Here is a 22,927-nt window from a genome sequence, read left to right on the forward strand (position 1 = left end):
GAAGTTACTGTGTGGAGGTTAAAGCGGGTCAGTCCCACAGCAGAGCCAGACTCTCAGACTGATGAAGCAGCACTCTGAGGCTTTGGGGAGGAGCTACAGGCCACCACAGACACAGCCCCGGGCCTGGACCAGAGAGAGCTGAGAGAGGACTGAGAGAGGACTGAGAGAGGACTGAGAGAGGACTGAGAGAGGACTGAGAGAGGACTGAGAGAGGACTGAGAGAGGACTGAGAGAGGACTGAGAGAGGACTGAGAGAGGACTGAGAGAGGACTCAGGCCTGGACCAGAGAGCTGAGAGAGGACTCAGGCCTGGACCAGAGAGGACTGAGAGAGGACTGTGAGGGGACTGAGAGAGGACTGAGAGAGGACTGAGAGAGGACTGAGAGAGGACTGGGAGAGGACTGAGAGAGGACTGAGAGAGGACTCGGGCCTGGACCAGAGAGAGCTGAGAGAGGACTGAGAGAGGAGTCAGGCCTGGAACAGAGAGCTGAGAGCTGAGAGAGGACTGAGAGAGGAGTCAGGCCTGGACCAGAGAGCTGAGGACTGAGAGAGGAGTCAGGCCTGGACCAGAGAGCTGAGGACTGAAAGAGGAGTCAGGCCTGGACCAGAGGGCTGAGAGAGGACTGGGACAGGCCTGGACCAGAGACCTGAGAGAGGCCTCAGTTTCAGAGACAGTGGAGTTTCACAGAGGCTCCACACTCTGGCAGTAAAAGCTCCAGCGGCCACTTCACACGAACAGGCCCCGACACGGCTCTGCTCTCCTGAGAAACACCCACCGGCGACTTCATTAGCAGAACATCTGGAGCAGAGAGGAACAACAGGGAACAACAGGAGCCATGGAGACGCTGATCTCAGACCAGGCCAAACAATCACTCATTACAAAGCTTCTGACAGGAGTGAGACGAGTCGTGCCCGATGTGTCGAAATCAAGGATCAACATCAGAGCTCGGATAAACGACAACACTTTACGTCAAGAACCTGCGGTGAAGATCTTCAGTGAAGGTTCTCGAGTCCTCGTCTGTACTCTAAATTCTTTCCTCCAGGTTCATTTATCACAAAGACCTTCCTTTGTCTCGTCCAAACTCCAAAACGAGGAGCAGCTTCTGCCAAAGAAACGGTTCGAAAGTCACATGACGATTATTGAGATCGACCCGAAGTAGAGATTGTGATTTGCATGAAATTCCAATGTCCATCTGCCAATCAAGTGTCTTAGAACCTCTTTTACAAAAATATAGTGAATTTAACCCCTTAACCTCCACCTGAACGGAGCACATTTTGTCCAGTTTGGCTTTACCCCAGTTCAAAAGCTTCTGGGAAAAAGTAACAAAACTGAGACGGAAACAATGATGGAAATGTGACAAAAAAGTGACAAAAAATTGATGAAAAAAAGGCAAAAATTTCACAAAAATGCCACACGAAATTGGCAAAAAATGACCAAAAATGTGATAAAAAATTGACAAAAAATGTGAAAAAAATGTGTTAAAAAATGGACGAAAAATTACCAAATAATTATTGACAAATGATTTTAAAAAAAATGACAAAAAATGTGACAAAAAATGACAAAAAATTGATGAAAATTTGATGAAAAAATTACAAAAATGTGACATAAAAATTGACAAAAAATTGACAAAATATTGACAAAAAATTACAAAAAAAGGAGAAAAAAATGACAAAAATGTGACATAAAAATTACAAAAATTGACAAAAAAAATTACAAAAAATGACAAAAAAGTTACAAAAAAATGACAAAATTTTGATGAAAAAATTACAAAAATTGATTTTAACAAAAAATGACAAAAATTGGACTAAAAATGTGACCAAAATGTGATAAAAAAAATGGACGAAAAAATGACAAAAAAAAGATCCTCTTGGTTCAGGCGGGAGTTAATCAGCCATCTTAGTGTAATATTCCCCCAGGCGTCTGCAGCCTGAGCCCGGACGTGGCCCGGACGTGGCCCGGACGTGGCCCGGTCACTTCTGGGACAGAGGGGCAGTGGTTCCTGTTGAAGGTGAACCTCATCTGTTAATCCGTCCGAGCTCGATTTAGACTCAGGCTCGAACAGGATCAAAACTCCTGAACTGGAAACAAACACGAGTGAGCGACGCGACGATCAGAGCTTTGAAACTGAAGCAGAAGAAAACACATTTAAATTATCTCCAGTTTTCAACTAGATCAGTATAAACATCTCAATTTGAGCATAATAATCCACATTTTAGTTGTTTTGACAAGGTAAATTGTTGTTGGGCATTTGTCCCGGATTATTTCACTTGTTCTGAGATGTTTCTGACTCGTTTCGATACATTTCGTCTGGGGCTGTGCAATTAACCGAAATTCGATTACGATTTCGATCACAACAGTAAACTATTACTAAATAAGCTTCTGGACAAAAGCTGTGAAAATAGCAACAAAACTGAGACGAAAACAATGATGGAAATGTGACAAAAAAGTGAGAAAACATTGACATAAAAGTGACGAATAATTGATGAAAAAGTGGCAAAAATGTCACAAAAATGTTACAAAATGTGACAAAAAAATGACAAAAATTTGATGAAAAATTGTCGAAAAAATTACAAAAATGTGAGTAAAAAATTGACGAAAAATTACCCGAAAAAATGACAAAAATGTTACAAAAATGAAACAAAAAAACTACAAAAATGTGATAAAAAATTGACAAAATTTGGCAAAAAAAATTACAAAAATGTGATAAAAATGGACAAAAAAATTACCAAAAATTGACAAAAATTGACAAAAATTGACAAAAAATTACAACAAATTACAAAAAAATGGCAAAAAATGACAAAAAAAATGACAAAAATGTTAAAAAATTACAAAAAAAAACTACAAAAAATTGACAAAAAAATGGCAAAAAAAAATGTGACAAAAAAAATGACCAAAATGTGAAAAAATGGACAAAAAATGGACAAAAAATGGACAAAAAAATGACCAAAAAAAATGACCAAAAAAATGACAATAAAGTGACAAAAATGAGTTGAATTCCCAACAAAAAAATGACAGAAAAAAAATCTGATGACGTGAGGAAAAAGACCAGAGCTTTTTTTAAAGGCAACAAATAATCGTTTGAATAATCGTGATTTCAATTATGACAAAAATAATCGTGATCATTACTTTTTCAATAATCGAGCCGCCCTAATTTCATCCTTATTTCAGGTCATTTTCTTTGCCAATGGGGTAAGAAAATTGGTCTCGTCTCATTGGCAATTTTACTTTCTTATTTCAAGCGAGATTTACCCTAGAACTGGTCTGAAATGTCCTCAAACAAGCAAAGTAAACTTGATCCGATCAGGAAAAGTGTCTAAATGAATGAAAACCGCTCAAAACAAGAAACATTTCCTCAATTCAAGTCATTTAAGACAAAGACCAGGACTGAACGACACAGACTAAGCTTCATATCTCGATGTCGATGTAACTGTGGGCTAGAGCTCAGTTTTATTAATTTAATCTATGTGGTTCATGTCTGTCTTTTTAGATTTAAACATTGTGAATGTTCATGTGTCGATCATTTTCAGCCCAAAGATATTGAAATGTAAATGTTTTTATCTGTGTTATTTCGCTGAGAAGGTAAGTGAGCTTAACCTCTTCACCCCCACCTGAACCGACTTTACCCAAATCTAAAAGCTTCGTGAAAAAAGTGACAAAAGGGGGAGACAAAAATAAAAGAATAACAAGGAAAAAAAACACACACAAAAATTACAAAAATGTGATTCAAAAAGTGAACGTGGAGAGAAGATGGAGCTGAATGTGGAGAGAAGATGGAGCTGAATGTGGAGAGAAGATGGAGCTGAATGTGGAGAGAAGATGGAGCTGAATGTGGAGCTGAATGTGGAGAGAAGAAGGAGCTGAATGTGGAGAGAAGATGGAGCTGAATGTGGAGAGAAGATGGAGCTGAATGTGGAGAGAAGAAGGAGCTGAATGTGGAGAGAAGATGGAGCTGAATGTGGAGAGAAGAAGGAGCTGAATGTGGAGAGAAGATGGAGCTGAATGTGGAACTGAATGTGGAGAGAAGATGGAGCTGAATGTGGAGAGAAGAAGGAGCTGAATGTGGAGAGAAGATGGAGCTGAATGTGGAGAGAAGAAGGAGCTGAACGTGGAGAGAAGATGGAGCTGAACGTGGAGAGAAGATGGAGCTGAACGTGGAGAGAAGATGGAGCTGAACGTGGAGAGAAGAAGGAGCTGAATGTGGAGAGAAGATGGAGCTGAATGTGGAGCTGAATGTGGAGAGAAGATGGAGCTGAATGTAGAGAGAAGATGGAGCTGAATGTGGAGCTGAATGTGGAGCTGAATGTGGAGAGAAGATGGAGCTGAACGTGGAGAGAAGATGGAGCTGAACGTGGAGAGAAGATGGAGCTGAATGTGGAGAGAAGATGGAGCTGAATGTAGAGAGAAGAAGGAGCTGAATGTGGAGAGAAGATGGAGCTGAATGTAGAGAGAAGATGGAGCTGAACGTGGAGAGAAGATGGAGCTGAACGTGGAGAGAAGAAGGAGCTGAACGTGGAGAGAAGATGGAGCTGAATGTGGAGCTGAATGTGGAGAGAAGAAGGAGCTGAATGTGGAGCTGAATGTGGAGAGAAGATGGAGCTGAATGTAGAGAGAAGATGGAGCTGAACGTGGAGAGAAGATGGAGCTGAACGTGGAGAGAAGAAGGAGCTGAACGTGGAGAGAAGATGGAGCTGAATGTGGAGCTGAATGTGGAGAGAAGAAGGAGCTGAATGTGGAGAGAAGATGGAGCTGAATGTGGAGAGAAGATGGAGCTGAATGTGGAACTGAATGTGGAGAGAAGATGGAGCTGAATGTGGAGAGAAGAAGGAGCTGAATGTGGAGAGAAGATGGAGCTGAATGTGGAGAGAAGAAGGAGCTGAACGTGGAGAGAAGATGGAGCTGAACGTGGAGAGAAGATGGAGCTGAACGTGGAGAGAAGAAGGAGCTGAATGTGGAGAGAAGATGGAGCTGAATGTGGAGAGAAGAAGGAGCTGAACGTGGAGAGAAGATGGAGCTGAACGTGGAGAGAAGATGGAGCTGAACGTGGAGAGAAGAAGGAGCTGAATGTGGAGAGAAGATGGAGCTGAATGTGGAGCTGAATGTGGAGAGAAGATGGAGCTGAATGTAGAGAGAAGATGGAGCTGAATGTGGAGCTGAATGTGGAGCTGAATGTGGAGAGAAGATGGAGCTGAACGTGGAGAGAAGATGGAGCTGAACGTGGAGAGAAGATGGAGCTGAATGTGGAGAGAAGATGGAGCTGAATGTAGAGAGAAGAAGGAGCTGAATGTGGAGAGAAGATGGAGCTGAATGTAGAGAGAAGATGGAGCTGAACGTGGAGAGAAGATGGAGCTGAACGTGGAGAGAAGAAGGAGCTGAACGTGGAGAGAAGATGGAGCTGAATGTGGAGCTGAATGTGGAGAGAAGAAGGAGCTGAATGTGGAGAGAAGAAGGAGCTGAATGTGGAGAGAAGATGGAGCTGAATGTGGAGCTGAATGTGGAGCTGAATGTGGAGAGAAGAAGGAGCTGAATGTGGAGAGAAGAAGGAGCTGAATGTGGAGAGAAGATGGAGCTGAATGTGGAGCTGAATGTGGAGCTGAATGTGGAGAGAAGAAGGAGCTGAATTTGGAGAGAAGATGGAGCTGAATGTGGAGAGAAGATGGAGCTGAATGTGGAGAGAAGATGGAGCTGAACGTGGAGAGAAGATGGAGCTGAACGTGGAGAGAAGATGGAGCTGAACGTGGAGCTGAACATAAAGCTGAATGTGGAGCTGAACGTGGAGCTGAACGTGGATCTCTGAGCTCTGCCCTGAAATGTGAAGCATCCGTGAGGCTGTGAGTGGAATAATCGGCCTAAGTTTAGCCGCACACGCCCATGAAACACTAGCCCCGACACATGTGGGGCAACAGGAGTTCAATTCACCCAGTCATGGTGAGGGGGGGGGGGGGGGGGGTGAGGTGACGAGGGGGGGGGTCTGTGGTTAGGGAAGGGCAGAGAGAAACCACGTCACATTCGTAACACAGAAAGGCTGCATTTCATCAAACAGAGGAAAGAGAATCGGACAAAACGGGAAACTTTTCACCAAAACAAACACAGAACTGTTTCAGAGCTTCATCCTGGTGTTTTCCAGGAACAGTAAAGATCAGAGGGGGCGGAGTTTACGTCGTGGAGTTTCATCTCCTCAACAACCTCAACATTATGGCCAAAAGTAAAGAACTAAAGTTTAACCTCAGTGGTTCCCGAGTGTCAGGGCTTTGGAACCACCATCACCTCGGACGACGAGCCCAGGACACAAATAAAACTGTCGTATAAATATTGTATTTTCCACAAGTTTTTGTTGAACAAGCCGTAGATTTCCAAATAAGACTGAGATGAAAACATTCACTTTAACAGACACCGTTATTAACCTCTTAACTCCCGCCTGAACCCAGAGGATCTTTCTCCTCACGTCAGATTTTTTTTCCATCATTTTTTGTTGGGTATTCAACTCATTTTTGTAACTTTTCTGTCATTTTTTAAATCAAATTTTTGTCATTTTTTGGTAAATTTTTTATCACATTTTTGTAATTTTTTGTGTAATTTTTTCGTCAATTTTTTTAATCACATTTTTATCATTTTTTCGTCATTTTTGCCACTTTTTCATACATTTTTCGTCACTTTTTGTCAATGTTTTCTCACTTTTTTTGTCACATTTCCATCATTGTTTTCGTCTCAGTTCTGTTGATATTTCCACACCTTTTTTCCAGAAGCTTTTGGATTGGGGTAAAGCTGGAGAAAAGGTGCTCGGTTCAGGTGGGAGTTACGGGGTTAATGTTTCTGTGCAGTTTCAGATGGAAAATATTGAATAAAAGTTTAGACTCGCGACCCACTTCAGGGTCCCGACCCCCCAGTGCAGAATCACTGTTTAACAATATGACCAAGTGTGATGTTTTTAAAATACTGACACTGTTCCTCACATTTTTACAGGTACCTGACTCTTATTTGCACAATAATGTTTCACATAATCATCTTGGGGGCCGGAGGTTCTGTGCTGCAGGGCCGGATTTGGCCCCCGGGCCTGACGTTGCCGACCCCGGTGCAGATTATGGAGCGATGTCATGATTTCGTTAGGAGCCGTTTGTGACTGAAGGAGCAGAGTTTGTTTAAATGAAGCGCGGCGTGTTTGAACTCAGAGAAGAGCGGCTTCATTAAAAATGCAACAAGACGAAGACGAGGACGAGGACGAGGACGAGGCCGAGGACGAGGACGAGGACGAGGACGAGGACGAGGCCGGACACAAACAGGCCGTGTTCAGTTAGAAACGTTCTTTACCTGGATCTAAAGAACCACACGCTGTGACGTCCTGAACGTTTATGGAACACATAGTTTACAACAGGACAGAGGAAAACATTCTGCCAACGGGTCAGCATTTCTTTCTTGCTAAGAATTCTTATTTCTAGAATATTTTTATCATCATAAAACAAGAAAGAAACACTAAATTTAAGCAAATAAATAACTAGAATTAAGCAAAATGTCCTCAGAAAATGGAATAATTAAAGGAAAACATTCTTATTTAGTGAGAAATTGTTGGATATGTTACTTAAATGTTGCTTGATTTAAGTAAAATGTTCTAAATGACACACATTTTTGAGCAAAATATTCTTGGTAAATGGTCTCAACTTATAAAGTGCTTTTCCACCTACATTAGGCTCAAAGCACTTCACAGCAAGGATCCACTCACCCATTCATGCTCTCATTCACACACCAATGTATGCAGACACTGGGGGGGCAATGTGGGTGAAGTGTCTTGCCCAAGGACACAACGACAATGTGCACTTTCAGGAGGTGGGATTCGAACCCCTGACCTTACGATCATGAGACGACCCGCTCTACCATCAGTGCCGCTGTCTTAATAAATACTAATATTTAAGGTACATTTAAGGGACCCGTCTCCATGATGTGGAGCCATGGGGGGAACATGCTCCACACAGAAAGGCCCCGTCCTGGTGGGAATCGAACCCGGGACCTTCGAGCTGTGAAGCTGAGGCTCTAACCGCTGTGCCACCGAGCCGCCCACTTTAAAGAATGGAATGTATTATCTCTCTGTGAGAAGCAGTTCTTACATTAAGAGTTGTTGTTGATCTTAGTTTTTCTTTGTCTAAAACTGAAGAAAATTCAAAAAGTTTTTCTTTCTTGTTACGAGAAAAATCAGCATTTTTTCAGCAAATTTATCTGAACAAGAAATGGCAGGATTTTATTTCCTAAAACAAGATTTTTTTCCTCAAGAAAACTTTGCTCCACAAAACATTATTACTTTTTAGGGAAAAAATAAGAACTTATTTCTTAAAGTAAGATAAACCTTTAAGACATTTGTTACTTGCTTAGAATCCACTTTTTGCAGTGCATCAAGACCTTTACGGCCCCTCTAGACCCGCCCCTGTTAGTCATGTATTCGGGGAACTCATTACTTTTGTAAAACTGCACAGATCTCCTTGTAGGACGTGAAGGATCTGAAAGTGTCTCCCCCTAAACACTATAAAGTTTTCCTTTATGTTCTGTTCATAGTTTCCCATTGAACCTCTGACCGCCCGCCTGAACCAAATGCCTTCTGTCCTCTTTGGCCGTTATATAGGCCTGTGTAGCACCTCATTTGAAAGCTAAGACCCACAAAACTGATCTTTTTCCTTGCGTTGTTGCCGTGTTGTGTCACCTTTTGTATGTTTTTTTTTTTCTTTTCTTTTTTTTCCATTTTTGTTGAATTTTTGTCACTTTTTTGTCGCGTTTACATCCTTGTTTTCTAATTTTTTGTGGCTGTTTTTGTGCTTTTTTCCCCCCAAGAAACTTTTTGATTCGGGTAAAAGCCAAACCGGGGGAAATGGGATCCGTTCAGGTGGGAGTTAAGAGGTTAAGTTTTCCTTTATGTTCTGTTCACTGTTACATGTTTCCCAATAATCACAGTGAACAGATTATAAACAACACAGCTTCTCTCTCCTCAAACCTGCACCACTTACAAAGACATGCTGGATATAATAACACATAACACCCCCACTTTAGCACAGTTTGTCCCACACTTCACCCAGCTGTTCCCACATCACAACAACCCAGAAGCCTCGCGACAAAACCCGCTCCCAAACTCGGCCAACTCTCCTCCCTCTCCCTCCCGGAGCCTGGAGATGCTAAGCTACCGCGGCTAGTCCCTGTTCACCCATCTGAGGACACGCACCCCCCCTCCCCTCCCCACACAGTTTGCACTCCGCGGTCTGCGCTCGCCCCCAAACCCGCATTTCACCTCCTCAGATCTGCGTCAAAATCAACCAAACAACTTCCCAGAGCGCGGCGCGTCCGCAAGGAAACTCCGCGGCTTCCCAGAACTGTCCAGGCTGCAGCCACAATGGCGGTGTGTGCGTGTGCGTGTGTGTACGTGTGTGTGTGTGTGTGTGTGCGCGGAGCAGCACAACGCCACCAGTTGCACAAAACATCAGAAAAGAGCTCATAATATAAGGGAATATGAGTTTAAGTGAAGGCGGACGGCGCGTGCGGAGAGCTCTGCGCGTAAAAGTGCAGCGTTTTGGAGATCACTTGGCAACTTTGCGCCATATTGAGCGCAGCACAACAAACCGCAGCTGCTGGAAACCGCTAAGAGAGGGAACCACGGCCGAGGAGAAGGAGTTAAAGCGGTCGGGACGGTTCTGGAGGCAGCTTTACGCACAGAAGTTACGTCTTTCGCGATGACTTGACAACTTTGCGCCACGTCCGAGCTGCCCCCGCGCACAAAAGGAGAAACAAAGTAGCCCCTTCTCCTCCTCCGCGACCCGCAGCGGTTCTCCCGGTTCTCCTTCCCCCCCCCTTCAGTCCTTACCTTTGCGATGGCTTTCCGGTAGCGCATGGCCGCCTGTTGGATCAGAGTGTGCACGCGGATGTTCCCGTCGCCGCACGGAACCACGACGCGGGTCCGGCCGAAGCACACGGTGACTTTCATGGCTTCCCACTCTTCGCCTGCTTCTTCCCGACCGCGCCGCCGCCTGCACCGGGGGTAAAATCCAAGCCGAGAACCAGCGCCAGCATCGGGGTAGAGCTGCCCGTGCTGCCTCGCTGCTCCGGTGGGGGGGGTCAGCGCCGCGCCTGGTTCTGCCCGCCGGAGCGCATTGTGTCGGGTTGTTTTCTGGTGACCACCTGTTTGGTTCGGGTTTAGCCTCTGTGTCGCTCTCCCCAATCCCTTCGCCCTCGCGTCGGTCACGTGCTGCGTTCAGGGGCCGCTCGGGATCCGGGGCTTCGGTGGTTTCAAAAATCCAGCAAAAAAGTGACAAAAATCCAGAAAAAAAGACAAAAATACAGCAAAAAAAAGACAAAAATCCAGCAAAAAATGACAAAAATCCAGCAAAAAATGACAAAAATCCAGCAAAAAATGACAAAAATCCAGCAAAAAAAAAGACAAAAATCCAGCAAAAAAATGACAAAAATTCAGCAAAAAAATGACAAAAATTCAGCAAAAAAATGACAAAAATACATTGTCATTTTTGTCACATTTTTTGTCATTTTTTGTCACATTTTTTGTCATTTTTTGTCAATTTTTTGTCATTTTTTGTCCATTTTTTGTCATTTTTTTTCTGGATTTTTGTCACGTTTTTGTCATTTTTTTGTCAATTTTTTTGTCAATTTTTTGTCATTTTTTGTCACATTTTTGTCATTTTTTTTTCTGGATTTTTGTCATTTTTTTGTCAAATTTTGGTCATTTTTTGTCACTTTTTTGTCATTTTTTGTCACGTTTTTGTCATTTTTTTGTCACATTTTTTGTCAATTTGTTGTAATTTTTTGTCACGTTTTTGTCATTTTTTTTGTCACATTTTTTGTCATTTTTTGTCAAATTTTTGTCATTTTTTGTCACATTTTTTGTCACATTTTTGTCATTTTTTGTCACATTTTTTGTCACATTTTTTGTCAAATTATTGTCATTTTTTGTCACATTATTGTCATTTTTTGTCACATTTTTGTCATTTTTTTTGTTTTCTGGTGACCACCTGTTTGGTTCGGGTTTAGCCTCTGTGTCGCTCTCCCCAATCCCTTCGCCCTCGCGTCGGTCACGTGCTGCGTTCAGGGGCCGCTCGGGATCCGGGGCTTCGGTGGTTTCTTCGCGCAGAGACGGGGATGTTTGTCGGGGTAAAGTTGTGGTGAAGCGGAGGAGAAGCGGTGATAAAAGCTGGTCAGAGAGTTCTGTGGTGGGAAAAGGAGAACTGTGTCGGTGAGGGGGAAAAGTCCCAGTTTGTTTTAACGCATCATGAGGTTGTGAGACGCCCCCTAGTGGACAAACTGATATTATTATTTAACCTCTTGACTCCCACCTGAACATGTTTCCTCCTGTTCTCCAAAGTCTCCAAATCTAAAAGCTTCTTCAAAATGGCGACAAAAAACGAGAAGAAAATGAGGATGTAAACAGAACAAAAAAGACAAAAATCCAGCAAAAAAAGACAAAAATCCAGCAAAAAAATGACAAAAATGTGACAAAAAATGACACAAATTTGACGAAAAAGTGACAAAAAATGTGACAAAAAAATGACAAAAATTTGACCAAAAAATGACAAAAATCCAGAAAAAAAAATGACAAAAATTTGACAAAAAATGACAAAAATTGACAAAAATTGACAAAAAATGACTAAAAATGTGACAAAAAAGACAATGTATTTTTGTCATTTTTTTTTGCTGGATTTTTGTCTTTTTTTTGTCTTTTTTTTTGTCAAATTTTTTGTCACTTTTTCGTCAATTTTTTGTCATTTTTTTGTCACTTTTTCGTCAAATTATTCGCATTTTTTTGGTCAAATTCTCATCAGTTTTTCGTCCTTTTTTTTCGCATTTTTTTGTAAATTTTTTCTCACTTTTTTGTCCATTTTTGTCACATTTTTGTTGAATTTTTGTCACATTTTTGGTTTTTTTTGTTGAATTTTTGTCACATTTTTGTTGAATTTTTGTTTTGTTTTTTGTTGAAATTTTGTCACATTTTTGTTGAATTTGTGTTATATGTTTTGTTGAATTTTTGTCACATTTTTGTTATTTTTTTGTTGAATTTTTGTCACATTTTTGTTATTTTTTTGTTGAATTTTTGTCACATTTTTGTTGAATTTGTGTTATTTTTTGTTAAATTTTTGTCACATTTTTGTTGAATTTTTGTCGCGTCTACATCCTTGTTTTCTTCTCATTTTTTGTGGCTGTTTTGGTGCTTTTTGATTAGGGTAAAGCCAACCTGGAGAAAATAGGATCCGTTCAGGTGGGAGTTAAGAGGTTAAAGTCGCTGCATGTTTTGTCTGATTGTTTTGTCTCAAAGCCAAATGACTGAAAGAAGGAGTTTCCTTTACAGGTCCGTCACTCATGTACTTGTACTTTTATCAGAGGAATATTTGAACATCATTTCCACACTGGGATAAAGGTCCTGAGAAACAACACAAATGTAACATGAACAATGTTTACGTAATTGTGAATAAATAAACACGACTTCCCTTTTCCCTGAAGAGCAGTTGAGTCCACACTGACCCCTGGTGGCCGTGGGTGGGAACTACAGCAGATTTCGTAAGTATTTAAAAGCGACAAGGACGCGGTGACAAAGTAGTTCCGATCACTTTTGTAGGTCTTAGCTTTCAAATGAGGCCTTACACTGTTCTTCTCCAGATCGATGGCGTCTTAGATAATGTGAGACTTAATAAAATATATGTCAAAAAGAACCAGTGTTTTGAACGGCTCTTTAACCTCTTAACTCCCGCCTGAACCGAGAGGATCTTTTTCCTCACGTCAGATTTTTTTTCCATCATTTTTTTGTTGGGCGTTCAACTCATTTTTGTCATTTTTTTGTCATTTTTATAATCAAATTTTAGTATTTTTTTTGTTAGAATTTATCAAATTTTAGTCCTTTTGTCCGTCATTTTTATAATCCAATTTTTGTCATTTTTTGTCACATTTTTTGTAATTTTTTTGTAATTTTTTTGTCAAATTTTTATCACATTTTTGTAAAAAAAAATGTGTCATTTTTGTCACGTTTTTTGTCACATTTTTAGTCAAATTTTTGTCATCTTTTGTCAATTTTTGGTCAATTTTTTTCACGTTTTTGTCATTTTTTTTTGTCACATTTTTTGTCACTTTTTCATCAATTTTTTGTCATTTTTTGTCAAATTTTTATCACATTTTTTTTGTAATTTTTTGTAATTTTTGTCACATTTTTGTCATTTTTTTGTCAAATTTTTATCACTTTTTTTTTAATTTTTTGTCATTTTTGTGACATTTTTGCCACTTTTTCATCAATTTTTCGTGACTTTTTTGTCACATTTCCATCATTGTTTTCGTCTCAGTTTTGTTGCTATTTTCTCACCTTTTTTCCAGAAGCTTTTGGATTGGGGTAAAGCCAAACTGGAGAAAATGTGCTCGGTTCAGGTGGGAGTTAAGGGGTTAAATGACTCCAGTAAAGAGCCGTAAATCCCACACAATATATTGTGTATATTTCCTTTAATTATGCAGAATACATAAGTACATTTCAACTGCAAAAAAAGATAAATAACAAAGTCAAGTTGTAAGAATTATTTACATTTTCACAGTGTTTCTGTCAGCTTCACCGTTTACTCGAATACTTTCCCCCAGTACTTATTACTCTTACTTGAGTAGTTATTTGGGTCAAGATTTTCCCTCTATACAAGTTTAACCAATTCACCACCACCTGAACCGAGCACATTTTCTCCAGTCTGGCTTTACCCAAATCTAAAAGCTTCTTGAAAAAAAAGTGTCAAAATAGCAAAACAAAAACTTGATGAAAACGCGTTTTGTAGGTCTTAGCTTTCAAATGAGGCGTTACTCTGGCCTATAGGCTGTTATTATTATGGTAAAGCCATTTGCTGGTTAACCTCTTAACTCCCGCCTGAAACGTCATCAGATTTTTTTTCCATCATTTTTTTGTTGGGTATTCAACTCATTTTTGAAACTTTTTCCGTCCATTTTTTTGTCACATTTTCGTCATTTTTTGTCGCATTTTTTGTCGCATTTTTTGTAATTTTTTTTTGTCCATTTTTTGTCAGTTTTTTGGTCACATTTTTGTAATTTTTTTTCACATTTTTGTCATTTTTTTGTCACATTTTTGTCATTTTTTCGTCAATTTTTTGTAATTTTTTTTGTCAATTTTTTGTCAGTTTTTTGTCACATTTTTGTCATTTTTTTGTCACATTTTTGTCACTTTTTTGTCCATTTTTTGTCACATTTTCGTCATTTTTTTTTCACATTTTTGTAATTTTTTCGTCCACTTTTGTCACATTTTCTTGGTCATTTTTGTAATTTTTTTGTCCATTTTTTGTCACATTTTCGTCATTTTTTTAGTCACATTTTTGTCAATTTTTTGTACTTTTTTTTGGTCACATTTTTGTAATTTGTTTTGTCAATTTCTTGTCACATTTTTGCCACTTTTTCATCCACTTTTCGTCACTTTTTGTCAATGTTTTCTCACTTTTTTGTCACATTTCCATCATTGTTTTCGTCTCAGTTCTGTCGCCATTTTCTCACCTTTTTTCCAGAAGCTTTTGGATTGGGGTAAAGCCAAACTGGAGAAAATGTGCTCGGTTCAGGTGGGAGTTAAGGGGTGAAAAACACCCCCTCCCGCGAGTACTGCAGTTCTCCGGCCGCTCACACGTCGTTCCCTGAGTCACCAGCAGGTGTCGTCGTTTCGCTCCTGAGTCTGAGCCTGAGCCGCAGATCCAAAAGCAGAGACTCCAGACGTCACCGCGGAGTCCGGAGCCGGTTCTGCGTCACTGAAGGTTCATCTTCCTCCAGAGCTGGACCTCACAGAATCAGGCTGACAAACATGGGAAACATGGAGAATAAACGCCTCACGGTTATTAATAGTTCGCTTCTGGACACCTACGTCATCAGCTCTGACGTAAGCGAGCGGCAAGTCCTCGTGCGTCAAAGTTGTGCTTAAAAATAATAATCCAAAAGTTTCATTTCCAGAGAAAGGACAGAGAGGAGCTCAGTTACAGTTACAGCATGTACTTGAGTAAATTATAATGAAGTGTGTTTCTTACTTGAGCAAAAATAAGTTATTTTTTCCTCTGTGAGTAAATATTTAACCCCTTAACGCCCGCCTTGACCACGTGCGTTTCCACCATCTCGGCTTTAACCCCTTAACTCCCACCGGAACCGAGCACATTTTGTCCAGCTTTAACCCAATCCAAAAGCTTCTGGAAAAAAGGTGTGAAAATAGCAACAAAACTGAGACGAAAACAAGGATGAAAATGTGAAGAAAGTGAGAAAAAATTGACGGAAAAGGGACAAAAAACGGACAAAAAAATGTCAAAAATGGACAAAAAAGTGATAAGAATTTGACCAAATAATGTGAAAAAATTGACAAAAAATGGAGAATAAATGGACGAAAAAGTGATACAAATTTGACAAAAAAATGTGAAAAAAATTTACAAAAAAATGTCAAAAATGTACAAAAAAGTGATATGAATTTGACCAAATAATGTGAAAAAATTGACAAAAAATGACAAAAAATGGAGAATAAATGGACGAAAAAGTGATAAAAATTTGACAAAAAAATGTGAAAAAATGTAACAAAAAATGACAAAAAATTGAGAAAAATTTGATGAAAAATGTACAAAAAAGTGATAAGAATTTGACCAAATAATGTGAAAAAATGGACAAAAAATGACAAAAAATGGAGAATAAATGGACGAAAAAGTGATAAAAATTTGACAAAAAAAATGTGAAAAAAATGTACAAAAAAAAATGTCAAAAATGGACAAAAAAGTGATAAGAATTTGACCAAATAATGTGAAAAAATTGACAAAAAATGACAAAAAATTGAGAATAAATGGACGAAAAAGTGATAAAAATTTGACAAAAAAAATGTGAAAAAATGTAGCAAAAAATGTCAAAAATGTACAAAAAATGACAAAAAATTTAGAAAAATTTGATGAAAAATGTACAAAAAAGTGATAAGAATTTGACAAAAAAAATGTGAAAAAAATGTACAAAAAAATGTCAAAAATGGACAAAAAAGTGATAAGAATTTGACCAAATAATGTGAAAAAATTGACAAAAAATGACAAAAAATGGAGAATAAATGGACGAAAAAGTGATAAAAATTGGACAAAAAAATGTGAAAAAATGTAACAAAAAATGTCAAAAATGGACAAAAAATGACAAAAAATTTAGAAATATTTGATGAAAAATGTACAAAAAAGTGATAAGAATTTGACCAAATAATGTGAAAAAATGGACAAAAAATGACAAAAAATGGAGAATAAATGGACGAAAAAGTGAAAAAATTTGACAAAAAAATGTGAAAAAATGTAACAAAAAATGTCAAAAAAATTTAGAAAAATTTGATGAAAAATGTACAAAAAAGTGATAAGAATTTGACAAAAAAAATGTGAAAAAAATGTACAAAAAAATGTCAAAAATGGACGAAAAAATTACTTGAGTAATTTATAATGAACTATGTTTCTTACTTGAGTAATAATAATAGTTAGGGTGAATGTGGGTAAAGTGGGACAATGGATACAATGAGACACTTAACTTTAATCATAATTATTTTTTTAATGTGTCATATTTTATTACTAAAAATACAAACACACCCGATAATTAGAAAGTGCAGGATAAGAAAATAAAGGTTCTGTGGATAAAACTTCACTTCATATGTGGTGGCAAACCATAATCTACCCCCAAGTAGTAAAAAAGCGGAGGTGTGTCCAATGACAAAGCATTTGGGGATTTAGGATCTTAAGGTTATAACTTTTTAAAACTAACACACATGCAGATTGTTGTTGATAAATTAAGGGAACGCATCTGCAAACAAAACATCTCAAAATCACATGTTTATTCTTTATACTTTTATTTTTGTAAGAGATTTTATCACTGTCCCACTTTTTGCTATTGGTAAATTGTGTATTTTTGTGGAAAATCCTGGGTGTTCTGTGTTTCTTTTATTTACACATCTTCAAATTAGATCAATCTAACTCTATATTTCTTGTTTTGCTCAAGTTTTCTGATGAGCACATTTCTGATTGAAGTTTTAAAGCAGTACTAAGTAACTCTTCCCCCTAGAGGCCATAAGCACAACTGCAGGTGTAGCAGCAAGTTACGATTTTTTAACTTATTAATTGTCCTGGAGAGTAAATACTACGCTGACAGGAAAGGCAAAGGGAGAGAGGGTTACTGTGCATCCAATTATACAACGGAAGTATTTTTTTTCACTCAAACTTGGCTGTAAATACTGTTTAAAGTGACGTTAGCCCACAGTTAGCTTTGCCCGTTAGCATGTTGCTTCTTCTTCGTGATTCCATTAGTGTGTATTGGTGACTCCGGACCGGTGGCAGTCAAGTTGCAAACATGGTTTTCTGTCCAGAGACACCAGGGGGAGATGAAAGACCCTCCAATCATCCCATAAACACTTGTATTTCCCCCACAGGGACTACGGGGAGGATTTATTAAGGTAAATAAGTTACTTAGTGCTGCTTTAACTGTAGCTCTTGTTCATTATGAACTCTTTATCGCCGTTTAGCAACATTTCAACATGAAGTTGTTCTTTGAGGTTTCTAAGTTCTTTAATTGTAGATTTTTTTTTTTTAATATTGGATATATTCCTTTGCAAATCTTTAAAACATGTTTGTTCCTACTTCACCAATCAAAGGCGGCCTGAGTTCACAGTTTAACGTGTGTTTTTTGGGGCATGTCCTTCATATTATTCCTCACTCATTTATAAACCAAAGTAAATCTGATGAAGGCACTTTACAGTATTATTCTTCCATTGTCCTGTCACTCGTTTTCAGTTTATACCAAAGCTCCCGGTTAGATTTTCCACACTGGACATGTCTGACGGCACAGGCTGCACATCAGACACAGGTCCATGATGGGCCGATGTCTCACACAACAGTTATTACAACCACTCTCTGTTATTATTACTCATAACCTCTTCACATGTTCAGAAAAGTAGAAGCTACAATAATATTAAATGATTTTGAATACAAAAAATACCATGTTAATAGTGTCCCACTTTACCAATAGCACCTCGAAAAATGTACCATTGGACCAACCAGTGTTTGAGGCAAAATTATAACTTCTGTGTTAAACATTTGACTTTTTTTCCTCCACTGGTGTAAAATAGAATCTAAAGCTTCTTAAAAATATACAACATTAAAGACTTTAATTCCAAACCAAAAATGAGGTGGAAACTGAATTTTTTGAAAAAGTGTCCCACTTTACCCATATTCCTCCTACTTCTTCCTCTGTGAGTAAATCTTTAACCTTTTAACCCGTGCGTTTCCAGCTCAGCTTTAAACTGAACATAGTAACAGTGGAGAGCGGGTCTGACATGGGGAGAGTAATAACGCCAGCAGTTCCACCAATCAGGGAGAAGGTAGGAGTCACATGATCATATCAGAGTTTACCCACTTCCTCCTGATCCCACGTGTGATTGTCAACGTTGTGAACAGGTTCAGATTCTATAGAGAAACAAATGATCTTGAGGTAAGAAGAAAAATAGATGTGTGTAAATTAGAGTTTATATTATTGCACATGAAACAATATGATTTAGATTAGATTAAATTGTAGTTTCTCTGATCTCAAACCATTACACTTTTACAGAATCTCCAGACAGTGGAAAAGAAAGCCCGACAGATCAGCTGCAAAGGCTCATGGGATCTGCCGTGTAAAACTGAGCAGATCCTGTAAACACTGCAGGAGCTGAGAGACCAGGTCCAGGTCCAGGTCCAGGTCCAGGTCCAGGTCCAGGTCCAGGTCCAGGATCATCAGTGTCAGGAAGACGAGCTGGACTCTGAGTCTCGGACACAGACCGGTGTGATGGACTGACTCCACCTGAGGTTAAACATCTGACAGGTTAGAGAGAGACTCTGTTCTTTTATTTAACCCCTTAACTCCCACCTGAACCGAGCACATTTTCTCCAGTTTGGCTTTACCCCAATCCAAAAGCTTCTGGAGAAAAGCTGTGAAGATAGCAACAAAACTGAGACGGAAACAATGATGGAAATGTGACAAAAATTTGATGACAAAAATGACAAAAAAATGACAAAAAAATGACAAAAATTTGATTAAAAATTTGACAAAAAAATTACAAAAAATGACAAAAATTTGATTAAAAAAATGGACAAAAAAATGACAAAAAAATGACAAAAAATGACGAAAAAATGACAAAAATGTGATAAAAATATGACAAAAATTACAGAAAAATTGACAAAAATGACCAAAAAAAATGACAAAAATGTGATTAAAAAATGTTGAAAAAATGACAAAAATGTGACAAAAATTTTATAAAAAATTGACGAAAAAATGACAAAAATTTGATAAAAATGTGACGAAAAATGACAAAAAAGTTACAAAAATACCCAACGAAAAAAATGATGGAAATAAAATGTGATGACGTGAGGAAAAAGATCCTCTCGGTTCAGGCGGGAGTTAAGAGGTTAAATAAACGTGTATTTGAAGCAGGTCTCTGTTTTTATTTCTTTTGTTTAACTGTTACAGCTTACAACACGTCTTCTGATGAGGAAGCAGAGGTTGGGGACTCGGAGGAGAGCTCGCTGGGACAGTGCCCCTGGATGGGCAGACCGGGGGGGGGGGGGGTGGTCCCTCTCTTTAAGGAGGGGGGTCAGAGGGTCGGGATCACACTCCTCAGCCTCCCCGGTCAGGTCTACTCCAGGGCCTGGAGAGGACGATCCGGCCGATAGTCCGACCTTTAAAACAGATGGATGGATCTTACCCCAGCAGGTGTTACAGCCCCCCCTGTCGTGGGTCAGATGTAACAAAGCACCACCAGGTGTTCGAGGTCTGGGATTTTCTCAGAGGTTTGAAATGGTGCCAGTTTAGCTGAGGCAAAAAGTGTTAAAACCACACCCGCTCTACACGTGTGATATTCCTCAGTTACTGAAAAGTCATATATTTGTGTAAGAACAAAATACAGGAATATGTTAGTCATTACAATGTAAGTAACTTTAATTACAAGAGCATTTAACCTCTTACCACCCGCCAAAACCAAATGCACTCTCTCCTCTTCTCTTCACACCTCGTCACTTTTTATTTCCCTTATGTGTTTTTGTCACTTATTGTGCTTTGTCACTTTATTACTTTTTTGCTGCTCTTTTGTCACTTTTTTGTTGGATTTTTTTGTCATTTTTTCAGCTGGATTTTTTTCATTTTTTTGCTGTTTTTTTTTTTTCTTTCATTTTTTGCTGGATTTTTGTCACTTTTTTGTTGAGTTTTTGTCATTTTTGTCGCTTTTTTGGTCACTTTTAAGCGTTTTTTTGTGTGTTTACATCCTCATTTTCTTCTCGTTTTTTATCGCTGTTTGTAGAAGCTTTTAGATTTGGAGAATTTGGAGAAAACATGTTCAGGTGGGAGTTAAGAGGTTAAATATGAAAGAAAAATGCCAAAGGAAAAGGAAAACTCTGGCTGCACTTTTGCTCCGGGGATTTATTTTCAGTTTATATTTTACCAAAAGTAACTCAGAGAAACTCAGCTGCACTTTTGAAAACAGTAACATGTAAAACAAACATTACATTTTTAAAGCTGTAACTATAGAATATGCTAACATGTAACTTTCCCAACACTGACTGTCCGCGCGCACTCTGAGCAGTAGCGGTGTGAGCGCGCGCTCCCTGGACACAATATCCTCTTGTTTGTCTTCGAGCTGCGTCACAGCGGCTAAAAATACTCTCCCCCTCCCCCCTCCCTCCCCCCTCCCCACACTCCGGCTGCGCGTGTGCGCGCACGGAGAGCTCAAAGTGACCAAACCAGAGCCCAGCTCGCTTTATCATGTCCAGAACCCGGATATTCCAGGATTAAAGTGGGTCAGAGCAGGACCGAGCCACGAGGACACTTGTTGTTATCGCGAGGAGAGGAGCGTTTCTGCGCGTGCTGGGTCACATACACTTGTTGTTGTGGAGATACTTTTTCAACTTTACTTTTCCAAAAGCGCGTCATGTTACGTCACACCGGCTCCTGAACCGCCGCGCGCGCCCCATATACTTCCTATACTTCATGTACTTCCTATACTTCATGTACTTCATGTACTTCCCTCCCGTGGCTTCTTTTATCTCGCGTCGCTGCGCTCCGGTGACGTCGCGTTGATGTCAGCGAGTGCGTAACGGGGCTGTGACGCGCTGATCCACGGGCACGGGCAGGAGACGCGCTGCGGAGACGCGGACAGACGGAGCGGAGTGACTTTACTACTGCGACCCCCCCTCCGGAACACGGGACAGCGGCAGGAGCGGCGGCGGCAGCGGGAGCAGCGGGAGCGGCGAGGCTGGATTATTGGAAACAGACGCACGGCATGGCGGTGACCGGGGACGAGACCGAGTCAGGTGAGGCCGTGACCGGGACTAAAGCCCGGTCTGTAACGGGCTCCGGCTTAGACCAGGGTCGGGATTTGTGGCGCGTGTGTGACGTAGATCAGAGAAGACTGAGAAGAGTTACAGGTGGTCCTCGAGCGTCAGGTGGTCGAAGTAACGCGAGAGTTACCCGGGCTTAGGACCGGCTCAGTGACTGTGGGGCTGAGCTGGACTGGCAGAGAGTTCCAAGTGTTTTACAATGGTTTTAACCTCTTAACCTCTTAACTCCCACCTGAACGGACCCCATTTTCTCCAGTTTGGCTTTACCCTAAACAAAAAGCTTCTTGGGGAAAAAAGCACCAAAACAGCCACAAAAAGTGAGAAGAAAATAAGGATGTAAACGCGACAATAAAGTGACATAAATTCAACAAAAAAAGACAAAAATTCAACAAAAAAAGTGACAAAAACTCAACAAAAAAAGTGACAAAAATTCTATAAAAATGTGACAAAAATTCAACAAAAAAGTGACAAAAATTCAACAAAAAAATGACAAAAATTCTATAAAAATGTGACAAAAATTCAACAAAAAAAAGACAAAAATTCAACAAAAAATGACAAAAATTCAACAAAAAATGTGAGAAAAATTCAACAAAAAATGACAAAAATTCAACAAAAAATGTGAGAAAAATTCAACAAAAAAGTGACAAAAATTCAACCAAAAAATGACTAAAATTCTATAAAAATGTGACAAAAATTCAACAAAAAAAGTGACAAAAAATCAACAAAAAATGTGACAAAAATTGTATAAAAATGTGACAAAAATTCAACAAAAAAATGAAAAAATTCAACAAAAAAAGACAAAAATTCAACAAAAAAAGTGACAAAAACTCAACAAAAAAAGTGACAAAAATTCTATAAAAATGTGACAAAAATTCAACAAAAAAGTGACAAAAATTCAACAAAAAAATGACAAAAATTCTATAAAAATGTGACAAAAATTCAACAAAAAAAAGACAAAAATTCAACAAAAAATGACAAAAATTCAACAAAAAATGTGAGAAAAATTCAACAAAAAATGACAAAAATTCAACAAAAAATGTGAGAAAAATTCAACAAAAAAGTGACAAAAATTCAACCAAAAAATGACTAAAATTCTATAAAAATGTGACAAAAATTCAACAAAAAAAGTGACAAAAAATCAACAAAAAATGTGACAAAAATTGTATAAAAATGTGACAAAAATTCAACAAAAAAATGAAAAAATTCAACAAAAAAAGACAAAAATTCAATAAAAATGTGACAAAAATGACAAAAAAAAACAACGGAAAAAAAACATACAAAAGGTGACACAACACAGCAACAACACGGGGAAAAGAATCAGTTTTGTGGGTCTTAGCTTTCAAATGAGGCGTTACACTGTGGCCTCCAGTCCAGAAGCTTTTAGATTTGGGTAAAACCGAGCTGGAGGTGTGATAATAAATAGTAAATAGTTGAGGACATGTCGATAATAATCCACTAAACAAGTTCACTACGTGCTGTTATTGGGTTGTTTTCATCATTATTTCAGCTTCATTTAATAAAATAAGTCAAACATTTTCTTTTATCTGGAACAAACGAAATGTTTCTTTGGTCACGGTTCGTCTGAA

At 38.9% G+C, this 22,927-nt stretch overlaps 2 protein-coding genes across 2 annotated transcripts in view; one reads left to right on the forward strand and one right to left on the reverse strand.

Moving 5' to 3' along the window:
- Window positions 1-10,251, reverse strand: part of LOC306966775 (partitioning defective 3 homolog) — a gene marked incomplete at its 3' end in the record, with an annotated part of 100,316 nt that extends 90,065 nt beyond the window's left edge. Inside the window, exon 1 of the mRNA XM_079561593.1 lies at window positions 9,833-10,251. Within this exon, the coding sequence (XP_079417719.1) occupies window positions 9,833-9,952 (120 nt within the window). The 5' untranslated portion in view covers window positions 9,953-10,251. The remainder of the gene's footprint in view (window positions 1-9,832) is intronic.
- Window positions 10,252-21,219: 10,968 nt separating this feature from the next.
- The window catches only part of crema (cAMP responsive element modulator a), a 3,709-nt gene continuing 2,001 nt past the window's right edge, over window positions 21,220-22,927 (forward strand). Inside the window, exon 1 of the mRNA XM_079561069.1 lies at window positions 21,220-21,314. Coding sequence (XP_079417195.1) covers window positions 21,284-21,314 — 31 coding nt within the window. The 5' untranslated portion in view covers window positions 21,220-21,283. The remainder of the gene's footprint in view (window positions 21,315-22,927) is intronic.

Source organism: Gobius niger (genome assembly GCF_951799975.1).
Source record: "Gobius niger genome assembly, chromosome: 8".
Taxonomy (NCBI): Eukaryota; Metazoa; Chordata; class Actinopteri; order Gobiiformes; family Gobiidae; genus Gobius; species Gobius niger.